General features: G+C 52.7%; 1 protein-coding gene across 1 annotated transcript in view; it reads left to right on the forward strand.

Moving 5' to 3' along the window:
• Positions 1 to 15,653, forward strand: part of LOC139256810 (SPRY domain-containing protein 3-like) — a 1,568,464-nt gene that overhangs the window by 1,475,690 nt on the left and 77,121 nt on the right. Inside the window, exon 7 of the mRNA XM_070874320.1 lies at positions 2,881 to 2,938. Within this exon, the coding sequence (XP_070730421.1) occupies positions 2,881 to 2,938 (58 nt within the window). The remainder of the gene's footprint in view (positions 1 to 2,880; positions 2,939 to 15,653) is intronic.

A 15,653-nucleotide genomic window follows, 5' to 3' on the forward strand; every position in this document is an offset into this window, starting at 1 on the left:
GGTTGAAGCCAGTAACCCGTCAGGTGCATGGTCAGACAGCGGCTCTGGAGAGAACGTGAGTTCAACCCCAGCTATGGCAAGTTGATAATTGAGTTCAGTTTAGAAAAGATAGAGAGGGATAAAGGCGAGGGTGGGTATCTGTAATCAGGGATAACATGATGGCAGTGGAATCAAATAATACAGTTATCAGCAAGACGGAAATAGAGTCCATGCAGATTAAGATAAAATTTAATAAACTGATCGGGGCAGTGTACAGACCACCCAATAGTGGGAGGGAGTGAGGGATGAAGTAGCAGACACATTAGGGAAATGAGTAAAAAACAAAGGGCCCCACCTCCGTCGCTGTCCCGCCTGCAGCCGCCGAGGATCCACCCGTGTCCCAGCGTCCCGCCCGCCCAGGCCGGATGTCCACGAACGGCCATTTTGGTCACTTTTCCTGGCTTCCCGTCGATCTGCCGCCCGCCAGAAGGACTGCTCGGAAACGGAGGGAGGGAGGGAGGGAGCGAGGGAGGGAGAGGGGGTTGGTGGGAGGAAGGGAGAGAGGGAGGGAGGGAGAGAGAGAGCAGGAGGGAGGGAGTGAGGGAGGGAGAGAGGGAGGGAGGGAGAAAGTGAGGGAGGGAGAGAGGGAGGGATGGAAGGAGAGAGAGGGAGAGAGTGTGAGGGAGGGAGTGAGGGAGTGAGGGAGGGAGAGAGAGAGAGAGAGAGAGAGAGAGGGAAGGAGGGAGAGAGGGAGGGAGAGAGAGAGAGAGAGAGAGACAGAGAGGGTGGGAGAGAGGGAGAGAGGGAGGGAGAGAGGGATGGAGGGAGAGAGGGAGGGAGAGGTGGAAGGAGGGAGAGAGGGCGAGAGAGAGAGAGAGAGAGGGGGGAGAGAGAGTGCGGGAGGGAGGGAGGGATAGATGGTGGCCATCACATGACGGCAGCCTGTCGGATTCTGCACCGTATCAGTGGGACTGTTGGACAGATGTTCGGTCAATGTTGCTGATGGTGATGTTAGAATCGGATGTGATAAAACCGACTGAAATGTCTGTAAGCTAATGGAGGATTTTTGTTGGACCTTGCTGAACGTCCTTCATTGAGAAGCCCAATGGTGAAGGGAAAATGATTTTGAGTGACTGACAAGTGTTCAGCATGTTACATATTGTATATCCAAGCCGATTCATTAATTGTCTCGCACAATGTGCTGCAACGTAACTGATGACCACATCATCTCAGGGGTGGCCCTCCGCCATCTTTGGCCTTAGGGTCTGCCCCGCAACTTGGTAAACGGGAGTAAATGAATGGCAGGCTTCCTGCATTCATTGTGTTCTTGCGATGGCCTGATGACAGGGCCCATTATACACTGCAGTCAGATGTGGATGGGAAGATATTCCTGATGAAGCAGATGACCTGAGGAACAGATGTGTGTCTCGTGCACACCTAATCCAATATGTAAAAAGCCCAACAAGGGAGGATCCGCTATTGGGTCCAGAATTTGGGGAAAGAACCCGAACAGTAAAATTCGGGGAATATCTGGGCAACAGTGTCGTGTATCAAAATCGCCTGCAGTAGTTCAAGAAGATAACTGAATCAAGTCATTCCCTGCCCACATACCCCTGCTCCTCTCCACACAGAGCACAAGTCACTGTTTCTTCAGGGTAAGGGTCACTCACTGTAACTGTACAGAGTCACTGTTTATTCAGGATAAGGGTCACTCATTGTAACTGTACAGAGTCACTGTTTATTCAGGATAAGAACATAAGAACATAAGAATTAGGAACAGGAGTAGGCCATCTAGCCCCTCGAGCCTGCTCCGCCATTCAACAAGATCATGGCTTATCTGGCCGTGGAATCCCAAAAAGTTAGTTTGCAGGTGCAGCAGGTAATCAGGAAGGTGAATGGAATGTTGGCCTTCATTGCGAGAGGGATGGAGTACAAAAGCAGGGACTCCTGCTGCAACTGTATAGGGTACTGGTGAGGCCGCACCTGGAGTACTGCGTGCAGTTTTGGTCACCTTACTTAAGGAAGGATATACTGGCTTTGGAGGGGGTACAGAGACGATTCACTAGGCTGATTCTGGAGATGAGGGGGTGGTTACCTTATGATGATAGATTGAGTAGACTGGGTCTTTACTCGTTGGAGTTCAGAAGGATGAGGGGTGATCTTATAGAAACATTTAAAATAATGAAAGGGATAGACAAGATAGAGGCAGAGAGGTTGTTTCCACTGGTCGGGGAGACTAGAACTAGGGGGCACAGCCTCAAAATACGGGGGAGCCAATTTAAAACCGAGTTGAGAAGGAATTTCTTCTCCCAGGGCGTTGTGAATTTGTGGAATTATCTGCCCAAGGAAGCAGTTGAGGCTAGCTCATTGAATGTATTCAAATCACAGATAGATAGATTTTTAACCAATAAGGGAATTAAGGGTTACGGGGAGCGGGCGGGTAAGTGGAGCTGAGTCCACGGCCAGATCAGCCATGATCTTGTTGAATGGCGGAGCAGGCTCGAGGGGCTAGATGGCCTACTCCTGTTCCGAATTCTTATGTTCTTATGTTCTTATGTCACTCACTGTGTGACTGTACAGAGTCACTGTTTATTCAGGGTAAGGGTCACTCACTGTGTAACTGTACAGAGTCACTGTTTATTCAGGGTAAGAGTCACTCACTGTGTAACTGTACAGAGTCACTGTTTATTCAGGGTAAGAGTCACTCACTGTGTAACTGTACAGAGTCACTGTTTATTCAGGGTAAGGGTTTCTTGAGTTAAATTCTGTGTAAGGTGTGTGTGTTTAATTGTTGCTGATTGTCATTGAACAGTCTTTACGAGGAGTGTGGGGACATTTGATTGATTGTTTGCCAGTTCTCCCGACAGCTTTGATCAAGTGTTGGGACGGGCTATTTTTCAGGACTACCCGAAGCAGAGGCACCCAGGCTGGAACCAAGGGTCGGTGGCGTACCATGCTGGTAGGGACCTGCGTTTATTGTGTTTGGACCCAAGGTTTATAAATGTGCATGTATCGTGCCGACTCAGAATCAGCCAAGTGCTGGACCTGGTGTCCCATCGAGTTTAAAGAGATTTTTCTAAAATTACGCAGCGCGTTATTGTGATCGGGAACGCGCTGCCTGAAAGACCGGTGGGAGCAGATTCAAAAGTAACTTTCAAATGGGAATTGGATCAATACTTGAAGGGTAAAATGTGCCGGGCTGTGGGAAACGAGCGGGGGGAGTGGGACTGATTGGATCGCTCTGTCACAGAGCCGGCACACGTTCAATGGGCCGAATGGCCTCCTCCTGTGCCGTGTGATTCCGATTCCGCCTCCAACAAGATGCAGCGAGGGGGGATTGTTAGAAAGTTGATTCTATGGGAATGAAATTGCGTAGCGGCCGGCTTGGGGAGGTAACTTTTGCGGAAGCGTGAAGGTATCGGCAGGCGGTACGCGAGACACCCCGACACCACTTCCGCTTTCGCGCTCCGGGAAGGAAGTGGAGCGTTAAATCAGCCGCGATCCGGCATGGGCAGTCCCGAGCTCTCGCGCACAGCGATCGTGGCGCCGGGCATTACCGCCACCACAAACCTCCCCGGGGAGTTAGCGGGTGTCGGCATTCTCGCCGCGCCCTGTCGCCCCCCCCCCCCTCCCCAGGGGTCGCTCGCGGGCGGAGCCAACAAGGCCGAACTCGAGCCCTCTGTCTGCCCTCATTTCATCCCCTGTGGCTCGCTGTCAACTTGATCTGCTTTGTTTTATAACACTGCTGTGAATGAAGCGCCTTGGGTTGTTTCACTATGTTGAAGGCGCTATATAAATACAGGTTGCTGTTGGTGTCGGGAAGATTAGTGACGCTGTCTGTTGTAATCTGGGTATTTGCCGATTGGTCCAGTGCCCCGATCCCCGATTCTCTCCCCTCCATGATCCACAATCCCATGATCCACGATCCACGATCCCCGGATCCGCCCGATCTGCCGATCCCCGATCCTCCGATCCCCCGCCTTGCCCAGGGCCCCAATCCCTCGATCCCCCGATCCCCCTGATGCCCTGATCCCCCGATTCCCCTTGATCCCTCAATCTCCCAATCCCCCGACCCCCCGATCCCCCGACCCCCCCGACCCCCCCGACCCCCTCGATCATCTGATCCCTCGATCCCCCTGATCCCTCGATCCTCCGACCCCCTGATCCCCCGATCCCCTGATCCCTCAATCCATCAATCCCTCGATCCCTTGATCCCCCGATCCCTCGATCCCTCGAACCCACAATCCCCCGATCCCCTCAATCCCTCAATCCCCCAATCCCCCGATCTCCCAATCCCACTGATCCCCCGATCCCCCGATCCCCCGATCCCTCGATCCCCGATTCTCGATCCCCCGATCCCCCGATCCCCGATCCCCCAATCCCACTGATCCCCCGATCCTCGATCCCACGATCCTCCGATCCCCCTGATCCCCCGATCTCGCTGATGTCCCGATCCCCCCATCCCCCTGAACCCTCGATCCCACGATCCCCGATCCCCTGATCCCCCTGATCCTCCGATCTCCCTGATGCCCCGATCCCCCGAACCCCCTGATCCATCGACCCCCCCGATACCCCGATACCCCAATCCCCCTGATCCCCCGATCCACCAATCCCCCTGATCATCGATCCCCTGATCCCCCGATCCATTGATCCCCCTATCCCCCGATCCCACCGATCCCCTGATCCTCGATCCCCCGATCTCTCAATCCCTTGATCCCATGATCCCCCGATCCCGCGATCCCCTGATTCCCCGACCCCCAGATCCCCTGATCCCCGATCCCTGATCCTCGATCCCCCGATCACCCGATCCCCCCGATCCCACTGATCCCCCGATCCTCGATCCCCGACCCCACGATCCTCCGATCAACATCCCTCTGATCCCCCGATCTCCCTGATGTCCCGATCCCCAGATCCCTCAATCCCACGATCCCCCGATTCCTCGATCCCCCGAACCCACTGATCCCCCGATCCTCGATCCCCGATCCCACGATCCTCCGATCCCCGATACCTCTGATCCCCCGATCTCCCTGATGTCCCGATCCCCCGATCCCCCAGATCCCTCAATCCCATGACCCCCCGATCCCCCTGATCCCTCGATCCCCGATCCTCCGATCCCCCTGATCCCTCGATCCCCCGATCCCCAATCCTCCGATCCCCCTGATCCGCCGATCCCCCTGATGCCCCAATCCCCCTGATCCCCCGATCCACCGATCCCCGATCCCCCGTTTCCCCCGATCCACGATCCCCTGATTCCCTCGGTCCCTCGATCCCCCGATTCCCCCGATCCCCCCGATCCCCCGATCCTCCGATCCCCGATCCCCCGATCCCCCGATCTCCCGATTCCACCAATCCCCCGATCCTCGATCCTCAATCCCCTAAATCCCCGATCGCCCGATCATCCAATGCTGATCCCTCGATCCCCCGATCCCCCTGATCCCCCGATTCCCCGATCCCCCGATCCCTTGACCCCCCCGATCCCCAATCCCCCTAATGCCTCGATCCCCCCATCCTCCAATCCCCGATCCTCCGATTCCCAATCCCCCCGATCCCCCGATCCCCTCGCTCTGCCATTGAGGGGTTTACAATAATGTGTGTTGTTAAGTCTGTAAAGAGGTAAGTCTGAGGGTGTAACCTGTGACACCAGCAATCACAGAATCAGAGAATAGTACTGCGCAGGAGGCCATTCGGCCCATCCAGTCTGTGCCAGCTCTCGAAGAGCTCTGCCCCACTACCCCCGCTCTTTCCCCATATTTCCGCTACTTTTTCTCCTTCAAGTATTTATCCCATTCCTTTTTGAAGGGGGCGATTGAGTCTGCCTCCACCACCCTCTCAGGCCGTGCATTCCAGATCCTAACCACTCGCTGCGCAAAGATGTTTTTCCTCGTGTCGCCTTTGGTTCTTCTGCCAATCACCTTAAATCAGTGTCCTCTGGTTCTCGACCCTTCCACCAATGGGAACAGTTTCTCTCCATCCACTCTGTCCAGACCCCTCATGATTTTGAACACCTCGATCAAATCTCCTCTCAACCTTCTCTGCTCCAAGGAGAACAAGCCCAGCTTCTCCAGTCTATCCACATAGCTAAAATTCCTCACCCTGGAACCGTTTATATTAAATCTCTTCTGTACCTGCTCCAAAAGCCTTGAGATCCTTCCGAAAATGCGGGGCCGAAAACTGAACCAATATTCCAGTTGGGACCGAATCAGCATTTTGTGAAGGTTGAGCACGGCTTGCTGGCTTCTGGGCTCTCTGCCTCTATTCACAGAGCACGGCGTCCCATGTGCTCTATTAACCCATTCTGCCACCTTCAAAGATGTGTGCACAAACACCCCCAGCTCTCTCTCGTCTTACATCCCCTTGACAATAACAGGAGCTATGCAGACAGGCGATCAGGCTCTGTGTGCTGTACAATCGCGATCTGCAGTGCAACACAACAGGCATTAAACTCCATGTCCTTTCTAGTGAAGATTAATGACCTGAAAGGAGAAGACGCTGGTCATTGTCCTGGGTTGCTGGCAGACTTCACTCCCCAATGGTTAAAAGAACATAAGAAATAGAAGCAGGAGTATGCCATACGGCCCCTCGAGCCTGCTCCGCCATTTAATAAGATCATGGCTGATCTGATCATGGACTCAGCTCCACTTCCCCGCCTGCTCCCCATAATCCCTTATACCCTTATCGTTTAAGAAACTATCTATCTCTGTCTTAAATGTATTCAATGACCCAGCCTCCTCAGCTCTCTGAGGCAGCGAATTCCACATATTTACAACCCTCTGAGAGAAGAAATTTCTCCTTGTCTCAGTTTTAATGGTCGGCCCCTTATTCTAAGATTATGCCCCCTAGTTCTAGTCTCCCCCATCAGTGGAAACAACCTCTCTGCATCCACCTTGTCAAGCCCCCTCATTATCTTATATGTTTCAATAAGATCACCTCTCAATCTTCTGAATTCCAGAGTAGAGGCCCAACCTACTCAACCTTTCCTCATAAGTCAACCCCCTCATCTCTGGAATCAACCGAGTGAACCTTCTCTGAACTGCCTCCAAAGCAAGTATATCCTTTCGAAAATGTGGAAACCAAAACTGCACGCAGTATTCTCGGGATTAAACACAGAGAGATGTGAACTTGCTTCAATTCCTACCGGGGTCTGAGCAGTCCTCTATATATTAATTCTTACATCTTCAATTTATTCCGACTTCTTATCCACAAAACTTACTGACTGACACCACAATTTGTGATAAAAACCTTTAGACTGGGTGATGTGGAATAAGAAAGGACTAATTAGCAATCTTTTTGTGCGAGGCTCCTTGGGGAAGAGTGACCATAATATGGTAGAATTTTTTATTCAGATGGAGAGTGACACAGTTAATTCAGAGACTAGGGTCCTGAACTTAAGGAAAGCTAACTTCGATGGTATGAGAAGTGAATTGGCTAGAATATACTGGCGAGTGATACTTAAAGGGTTGATGGTGGATAGGCAATGGCAAACATTTAAAGATCATATGGATGAACTTCAGCAATTGTACATCCTTGTTTGGAGTAAAAAGAAAACGGTGAAGGTGGCTCAACCGTGGCTATCAAGGGAAACTAAGGATAGTGTTAAATCCAAGGAAGAGGCATATAAATTGGTCAGAAAAAGCAGCAAACCTGAGGACTGGGAGAAATTTAGAATTCAGCAGAGGAGGACAAAGGTTTTAATTAGGAGGGGGAAAATAGAGTATGAGAGGAAGCTTGCTGGGAACTTAAAAACTGACTGCAAAAGCTTTGAAAGATATGTGAAGAGAAAAAGATTAGTGAAAACAAACATAGGTCCCTTGCAGTCAGATTCAGGTGAATTTATAATGGGGAACAAAGAAATGGCGGACCAGTTAAACAAATACTTTGGTTCTGTCTTCACGAAGGAAGACACAAATAACCTTCCGAAATACTAGGGGACCGAGGGTCTAGTGAGAAGGAGGAACTGAAGGAAATCCTTATTAGGCGGGAAATTGTGTTAGGGAAATTGATGGGATTGAAAGTGATAAATCCCCAGGGCCTGATAGTCTGCATCCCAGAGTACTTAAGGAAGTGGCTCTAGAAATAGTGGATGCATTGGTGATCATTTTCCAGCAGTCTATCGATGCTGGATCAATTCCTATGGACTGGAGGGTAGCTAATGTAACATCACTTTTTAAGTAAGGATGGAGAGAGAAAATGGATAATTATAGACCGGTTAGCCTGACATCGGTAGTGGGGAAAATGTTGGAATCAATTATTAAAGATGAAATAGCAGCACATTTGGAAAGCAGTGATGGGATTGGTCCAAGTCAGCATGGATTTATGAAAGGTAAATCCTGCTTGACAAATTTTCGAGAATTTTTTGAGGATGTAACTGGTAGAGTGGACAAGGGAGAACCAGTGGATGTGGTGTATTTGGACTTTCAAAAGGCTTTTGACAAGGACCCACGCAAGAGATTGGTGTGCAAAATTAAAGCACATGCTATTGGGGGTAGTGTACTGACATGGATAGAGAACTGGTTGGCAGACAGGAAGCAGAGAGTCGGGATAAACAGGTCCTTTTCAGAATGGCAGGCAGTGACTAGTGGAGTGCCGCAGGGATCAGTGCTGGGACCCCTGTTACAATATACATTAATGATTTGGATGAGGGAATTGAGTGTAATATCTCCAATCTTGCAGATGACACTAATCTGAGTGGCAGTGTGAGCTGTGAGGAGGACGCTAAAAGGCTGCAGGGTGACTTGGACAGGTTAGGCGAGTGGGCAAATGCATGGCAGATGCAATATAATGTGGATAAATGTGAGGTTCTCCACTTTGGTGGCAAAAACACGAAGGCAGAATATTATCTGAATGGCGCCAGATTAGGAAAAGGGGAAGAGCAACGAGACCTGGGTGTCATGGTACATCAGTCATTGAAGGTTGGCATGCAGGGTCAGCAGGCGGTGAAGAAGGCAAATGGAAGTTGGCCTTCATAGCTAGGATATTTGAGCATAGGAGCAGGGAGGTCTTACTGCAGTTGTACAGGGCCTTAGTGAGGCCTCACCTGCAATATTGTGTTCAGTTTTGGTCTCCTAATCTGAGGAAGGGCGTTCTTGCTATTGAGGGAGTGCAGCGAAGGTTCACCAGACTGATTCTCGGGATGGCAGGACTGACATATGAGGAGAGACTGGATCGACTGGGCCTGTATTCACTGGAGTTGAGAAGAATGAGAGGGGATCTCATAGAAACATATCAGATTCTGACGGGACTGGACAGGTTAGAAGCAGGAAGAATGTTCCCGATGTTGGGGAAGTCCAGAACCAGAGTACATAGTCTAAGGATAAGGGGTAAGCCATTTAGGACTGAGATGAGGAGAAACGTCTTCACTCAGAGAGTTGTTAACCTGTGGATTTCTCTACCGCAGCGGGTTGTTGATGCCAGTTCATTGGATATATTCAAGAGGGAGTTAGATATGGCCTTTATGGCTAAAGGGATCAAGGGGTATGGAGAGAAAGCAGGAAAGGTGTACTGAGATGAATGATCAACCATGATCTTATTGAATGATGGTGCAGGCTCGAAGGGCCAAATGGCCTACTCCTGCATCTATTTTCTATATTTCTATGTTTCTATGTATCACAGTATGGACTATCTGATTCAGTATTCATAATGGGAATTTCTAATGTACACAGTCACCTGTCACATTTATTGATCACCCAATTGAATCACTCGAAATGCTTGTTTAAAAAGATCAGGTCATAGCTTCTTTCTCAGTAACTGAAATTTCTAATGTCCAAAATACAAGCAAAATAATCACAAAGTGCATATTTCATGATAATATAATTACATTTTCCTGCCAAAATCTCTTTTCCACCTTTTATTTGACTTCAATAAAGTATCTGCTTCTAGGCCATATTCTCAGAAATCTGTGCTTCGCTGGGACATTTTCATGTTCACCAGAGCTTCCGATCACCGAGTAAAGCTCCTTCTACACTGTCCCATCAAACACTCCCAGGGCAGGTACAGCACGGGATTAGATACAGAGTAAAGCTCCCTCTACACTGTCCAACTGGGGAGGTGCAACGAGACCTGGGTGTCATGGTACATCAGTCATTGAAAGTAGGCATGCAAGTTCAGCAGGCAGTTAAGAAAGTAAATGGCATGTTGCCCTTCATAGCGAGAGGATTTGAGTATAGGAGCAGGGAGGTCTTTTTACAGTTGTACAGGGACTTGGTGAGACCACACCTTGAGTATTGTGTACAGTTTTGGTCTCCTAACTTGAGGAAAGACATTCTTGCTATTGAGGGAGTGCAGTGAAGGTTCACCAGACTGATTCCCAAGATGGCGGGACTGACATATCAAGAAAGACTGGATTAACTGGGCTTATATTCACTGGAGTTCAGAAGAATGAGAGGGGATCTCATAGAAACTTTTAAAATTCTGACGGGTTTAGACAGGTTAGATGCAGGAAGAATGTTCCCAATGTTGGGGAAGTCCAGAACCAGGGGTCACAGTCTAAGGATAAGGGGTAAGCCATTTAGGACCGAGATGAGGAGAAACTTCTTCACCCAGAAAGTGGTGAACCTGTGGAATTCTCTACAACAGAAAGTTGTTGAGGCCAATTCACTAAATGTATTCAAAAATGAGTTAGATGTAGTCTTTACTGCTACGAGGATCAAGGGGTATGGCGAGAAAGCAGGAATGGGGTACTGAAGTTGCATGTTCAGCCATGAACTCATTGAATGGTGGTGCAGGCTAGAAGGGCCGAATGGCCTACTCCTGCACCTATTTTCTATGCTTCTATGTTATGTTTCTACACTGTCCCATCAAACACTCCCAGGGCAGGTACAGGGGGTTAGACACAGAGTATAGCTCCCTCTACACGAGGACATTTGTGTGGAGGAGGAGCGGGAGGGTGTGGGGGAGGGCGAGTGTATGGTCGGGGGTGGGGGAGGGGGAGGGGAAGTGGAGGTTGTGGGGAAGGGGAGGGAGTGGGAGGATATGAGATCGGATGCGGGGGAGGGGGAGGGGGAGGCAGAGGGTGGGATAAGGGTGTGAGGGAGGGGATGGGAGGGGTAGGGGAGGTTATGGGGGTGGGGAAATGATTGGCGGAGGGTGTGAGGTTGGGTGCGGGGGGGGGAGACGGAGGGGGGGAGGGAGGATGTTGTGGCGGAGTTGGAGGGGAAGGAGAGGGGAATAGTCGGGGAGGGGGAGGGGGATTGTGCGTGAGGGGAAGGGGGTGTGTGTGGGGGAGTGGAGGGGGATTGTGTGTGAGGGGGAGGGGAGGGGAATTGTGGGGGAGGGGGAGGGGAGAGGGATTGTGAGGGAGGGGGAGAGTTTGTGTGTGGGGGAGTGGAAGGGGTTTGTGCATGAGGGGGAGTGGAGGGGGATTGTAAGAGAGGGGGAAGGGGATTGTGGGGGGGGTGATTGTGGGGGGGAGGGCGATTGTGGGGAGGGGGATTGTGGGGAGGGGGATTGTGCGGGAGGGGGAAGGGGAGAGTGAGGGTGATTGTGGGGAGGGGGGGAGGGTGAGGGGGATTGTGCGGGAGGGGGAAGCGGAGAGTGAGGGTGATTGTGGGGAGGGGGGGAGGGTGAGGGGGATTGTGGGGAGGCAGGGGGAGGGTGAGGGCGATTGTGGGGGAGGGGGATTGTGGGGGAGAGAGATTGTAGGGAAGGAGGATTGTGGGGAAGGGGATTGTGCAGGAGGGGGAGGGGAATTGTCGGGAGGTGGTGGGGGGGGAGGCTGAGGGGATTGTGGGGAGGGGGGGGGAGGGTGAGGGGGATTGTGGGGGAGGGGAGGGTGAGGGCGGACGGGCCACTCTGTGTGAGGAGGACGAGCAGAGACTGTGCCGAGGAATATTATGTTTCTGTTGATCAGCTGTGATCAGTCGCCATGGTAACAAGTCTTTAACACCGGCCAAAATAAACAGGCAGCGAGCGGGCCTGGGGCCTGTTTCTGTAATCATGGCGATGGACTGAGGGGAACATTAAATCCCTGAGCCAGGAAGGTGTGTGCAAACGCTGTGTTTGGGAACGCAGTCCTTGTTCCGTATGTCTGTCTGCACTCCTGTCCCCGGGCAATCCCACAGCCTGGTGTGAGGCGGGGAGCGGGGACGGAGGGAGGGGGCGAGAGGGGAGGGTGGGAGAGAATGAGGGAAGGAGGGAGGGAGAGCGGGAGAAAGGTAGTGAGAGAGGGAGTGAGCGAGAGAGGGAGGGAGAGAGTGAGGGAGGGAGGGAGGGGGGGAGAGAGGGAAGGAGGGAGGGAGAGAGGGATGGAGAGAGGGAGGGAGGCAGGAGGTAGAAAGGGAGGGTGGGTGAGAGGCATGGGGAGGGAGGGAGAGAGGGATGGAGGAGGGAGGGAGCGAGGCAGGGGGGAGGGAGTGAAAGAGAGAGGGAGGGATAGAAGGAGGGAGAAGTGAGGGAGGGAGAGAAGGAGGGACGGAGAGAAGGAGGGAGAGAGGGAGGGAGGGAGAGACGGAGGGAGAGAGGGAGGGAGAGAGAGAAGGAGGGAGGGATAGATGAAGGGAGGGAGGGATAGGGAGAAGAGAGGGAGGGAGTTAGGGAGAAGGGAGGGAGGGGGAGAGGGATGGAGGAAGGGAGAGAGGGAGGGAGGGAGGCAGAGAGGGAACAAAGGAGAGAGGGAGGAGAGAGGGATGGAGGAGGGAGGGAGAGAGGTAGGGTGGAGAGGGCGAATGAAGCAGGGAGGGAGGCAATGGGGAGGGAGGGAGAGAGAAAGGGAGGGATAGAGGCACAGAGGGAGGGAGAGAGGGAAGGTGAAGGGAAGGAGAGAGGGAGGGAGAGAGGGAGGGAGAAGAGAGGGGGAGAGGGAGGGAGCGAGGAATGGAGAGAGGGAGGGAGAAGGGAGGAAGAGAGGGGGAGAGAGGTGGGAGAAAGGGAGGGAGGGAGAGAGGTAAGGAGAGAGGGAGAGAGGAAGGGAGAGATGGAGAGAGGGAGAGAGTAAGGGAGGGAAAAGGGAGAGAGGGCATAAGGGAGGGAGGGAGCGAGGGAAGGAGAGATGGAGGGAGGGAGGGAGAATGAGGGAGGGAGAAGGGAGGGAGAGAGGGAAGGAGTTAGGGAGAGAGGGAGGAGGGAGGGAGAGAGAGGGAGGGAGGGAGAAGGAAGGGAGGGAGGAAGAGATGGAGAGAGCGAGTGAGAAGGGAGGGAGTGAGGGAGGGATAGAGGAAGAGAGGGAGGGAGAAGGGAGGGAGGAGGGACAGAGGGTGGCAGAGAGGGAGGGAGGGAGGGAGAGAGGTACAGAGGGAGGGAGAAAGGGAGGGAGAGAGGCACAGAGGGAGGGAGAGAGGGAAGGTGAAGGGAAGGAGAAAGGGAAGGAGAGAAGGAGGGAGAAGAGAGGGGGAGAGGGAGGGAGCGAGGAACGGAGAGAGGGAGGGAGAAGGGAGGAAGAGAGGGGGAGAGATGGGGGAGAAAGGGAGGGAGGGAGAGAGGGAGGGAGAGAGGTAAGGAGAGAGGGAGGGAGGAAGGGAGAGATGGAGAGAGGGAGAGAGTAAGGGAGGGAAAAGGGAGGGAGGGCATAAGGGAGGGAGGGAGCGAGGGAAGGAGAGATGGAGGGAGGAAGAATGAGGGAGGGAGAAGGGAGGGAGAGAGGGAAGGAGTTAGGGAGAGAGGGAGGAGGGAGGGAGAGAGAGGGAGGGAGGGAGAAGGAAGGGAGAGAGGGAGGGATGGAGAGAGCGAGTGAGAAGGGAGGGAGTGAGGGAGGGATAGAGGAAGAGAGGGAGGGAGAGAGGTACAGAGGGAGGGAGAAAGGGAGGGAGAGAGGTACAGAGGGAGGGTGAGAGGGAAGGTGAAGGGAGGGAGAGAGGGAAGGAGAGAGGGAGGAAGAGAGGGGGGAGAAAGGTAGGGAGGGAGAGAGGGAGGGAGAGGTAAGGAGAGAGAGAGAGAGGAAGGGAGAGAGGGAGAGAGTAAGGGAGGGAAAAGGGAGGGAGGGCATAAGGGAGGGAGGGAGCGCGGGAAGGAGAGATGGAGGGAGGGAGAATGAGGGAGGGAGAAGGGAGGGAGAGAGGGAGGGAGTTAGGGAGAGAGGGAGGAGGGAGGGAGAGAGAGGGAGGGAGGGAGAAGGACAGGAGGGAGGGAGGGACAGAGAGAGCGAGTGAGAAGGGAGGGAGTGAGGGAGGAGATAGAGGAAGAGAGGGAGGGAGAAGGAAGGGAGGGAGGGAGGCAGGAGGGAGAGAGGGAGGGAGGGAGGGAGAAGGAAGGGAGGGAGGGAGGCAGGAGCGAATGAGGGAGAGTGGGAGGGAGAGACACGACCATGTCCTCCCTCAACCTCAGTCTCTCCCTGTCTGGCCCTCCTGTCGGGCCGTCCGGATGCAGGAAGGGAAATCTTCCTCTGAGCTCCAGGCCCGATGACGGAGCAGAGAAAGTCAGAGTCGATGCTGGGAGCGAGCCCTGTCAGAGAGCACGGAGACCATAGAATACTCTTCACTCGTTACAGGAGCAGGAGGAGGCCATTGGGCCCATCGAACCCGTGCCGGCTCTGTGACAGAGCGATCCAATCAGCCCCACTCCCCCCGCTCTTCCCCCACAGCCCGGCAATATTCTCCTTTCCAAGTATTTATCCAGTTCCGTTTTGAAAGTTACTGTTGAACTGCTCCCATCTTTCAGATTAGGAAAAGGGGAGGTGCAATGAGACCTGGGTGTCATGGTACATCAGTCATTGAAGGTTACCATGCAGGTACAGCAGGCGGTGAAGAAGGCAAATGGTATGTTGGCCTTCATAGCTAGGGGATTTGAGTATAGGAGCAGAGAGGTCTTACTGCAATTGAACAGGGCCTTGGTGAGGCCTCACCTGGAATATTGTGTTCAGTTTTGGTCTCCTAATCTGAGCAAGGACGTTCTTGCTATTGAGGGAGTGCAGCGAAGGTTCACCAGACTGATTCCCGGGATGGCAGGACTGACATATGAGGAGAGACTGGATCGACTGGGCCTGTATTCACTGGAGTTTAGAAGGATGAGAGGGGATCTCATTGAAACATATAAAATTCTGACGGGACTGGACAGGTTAGATGCAGGAAGAATGTTCCCGATGTTGGGGAAGTCCAGAACCAGGGGACACAGTGTTTGGATAAGGGGTAAGCCATTTAGGACTGAGATGAGGAGAAACTTCTTCACTCAGAGAGTTGTTAACCTGTGGAATTCCCTGCCACAGAGAGCCATTGATGCCAGTTCATTGGATATATTCAAGAGGGAGTTAGATATGGCCCTTACGGCTAAAGGGATCAAGGGGTATGGAGATAAAGCAGGAAAGGGGTACTGAGGTGAATGATCAGCCATGATCATATTGACTGGCGGTGCAGGCTCGAGGGGTCGAATGGCCTCCTCCTGCACCTATTTTCTATGTTTCTATGTTTCATCATTTTAAAGTCCTCCATTAGATCACCCCTCAGCCTTCTGTTATCAAGAGAAAAGAGACCCAGCCTATTCATCTTTTCCTGATCTGTCACCCTCGCATTTCTGGTACAATCCTTGTAAATCTTCTCTGCGCCCTCTCCAACGCCTCTATATTCTTTTTATACAGTAGACACCTCAAGTTGCTGGAGAAATACCACCAACGATGTTTCCGCAAGATCCTACAAATCCCCTGGGAGGACAGACGCACCAACATTAGCGTCCTCGACCAGGCCAACATCCCCAGCATCGAAGCACTGACCACACTTGATCAGCTCCGCTGGGCAGACCACATTGTCCGCATG

This window comes from Pristiophorus japonicus, chromosome 3 (genome assembly GCF_044704955.1).
Source record: "Pristiophorus japonicus isolate sPriJap1 chromosome 3, sPriJap1.hap1, whole genome shotgun sequence".
Classification (NCBI taxonomy): domain Eukaryota; kingdom Metazoa; phylum Chordata; class Chondrichthyes; family Pristiophoridae; genus Pristiophorus; species Pristiophorus japonicus.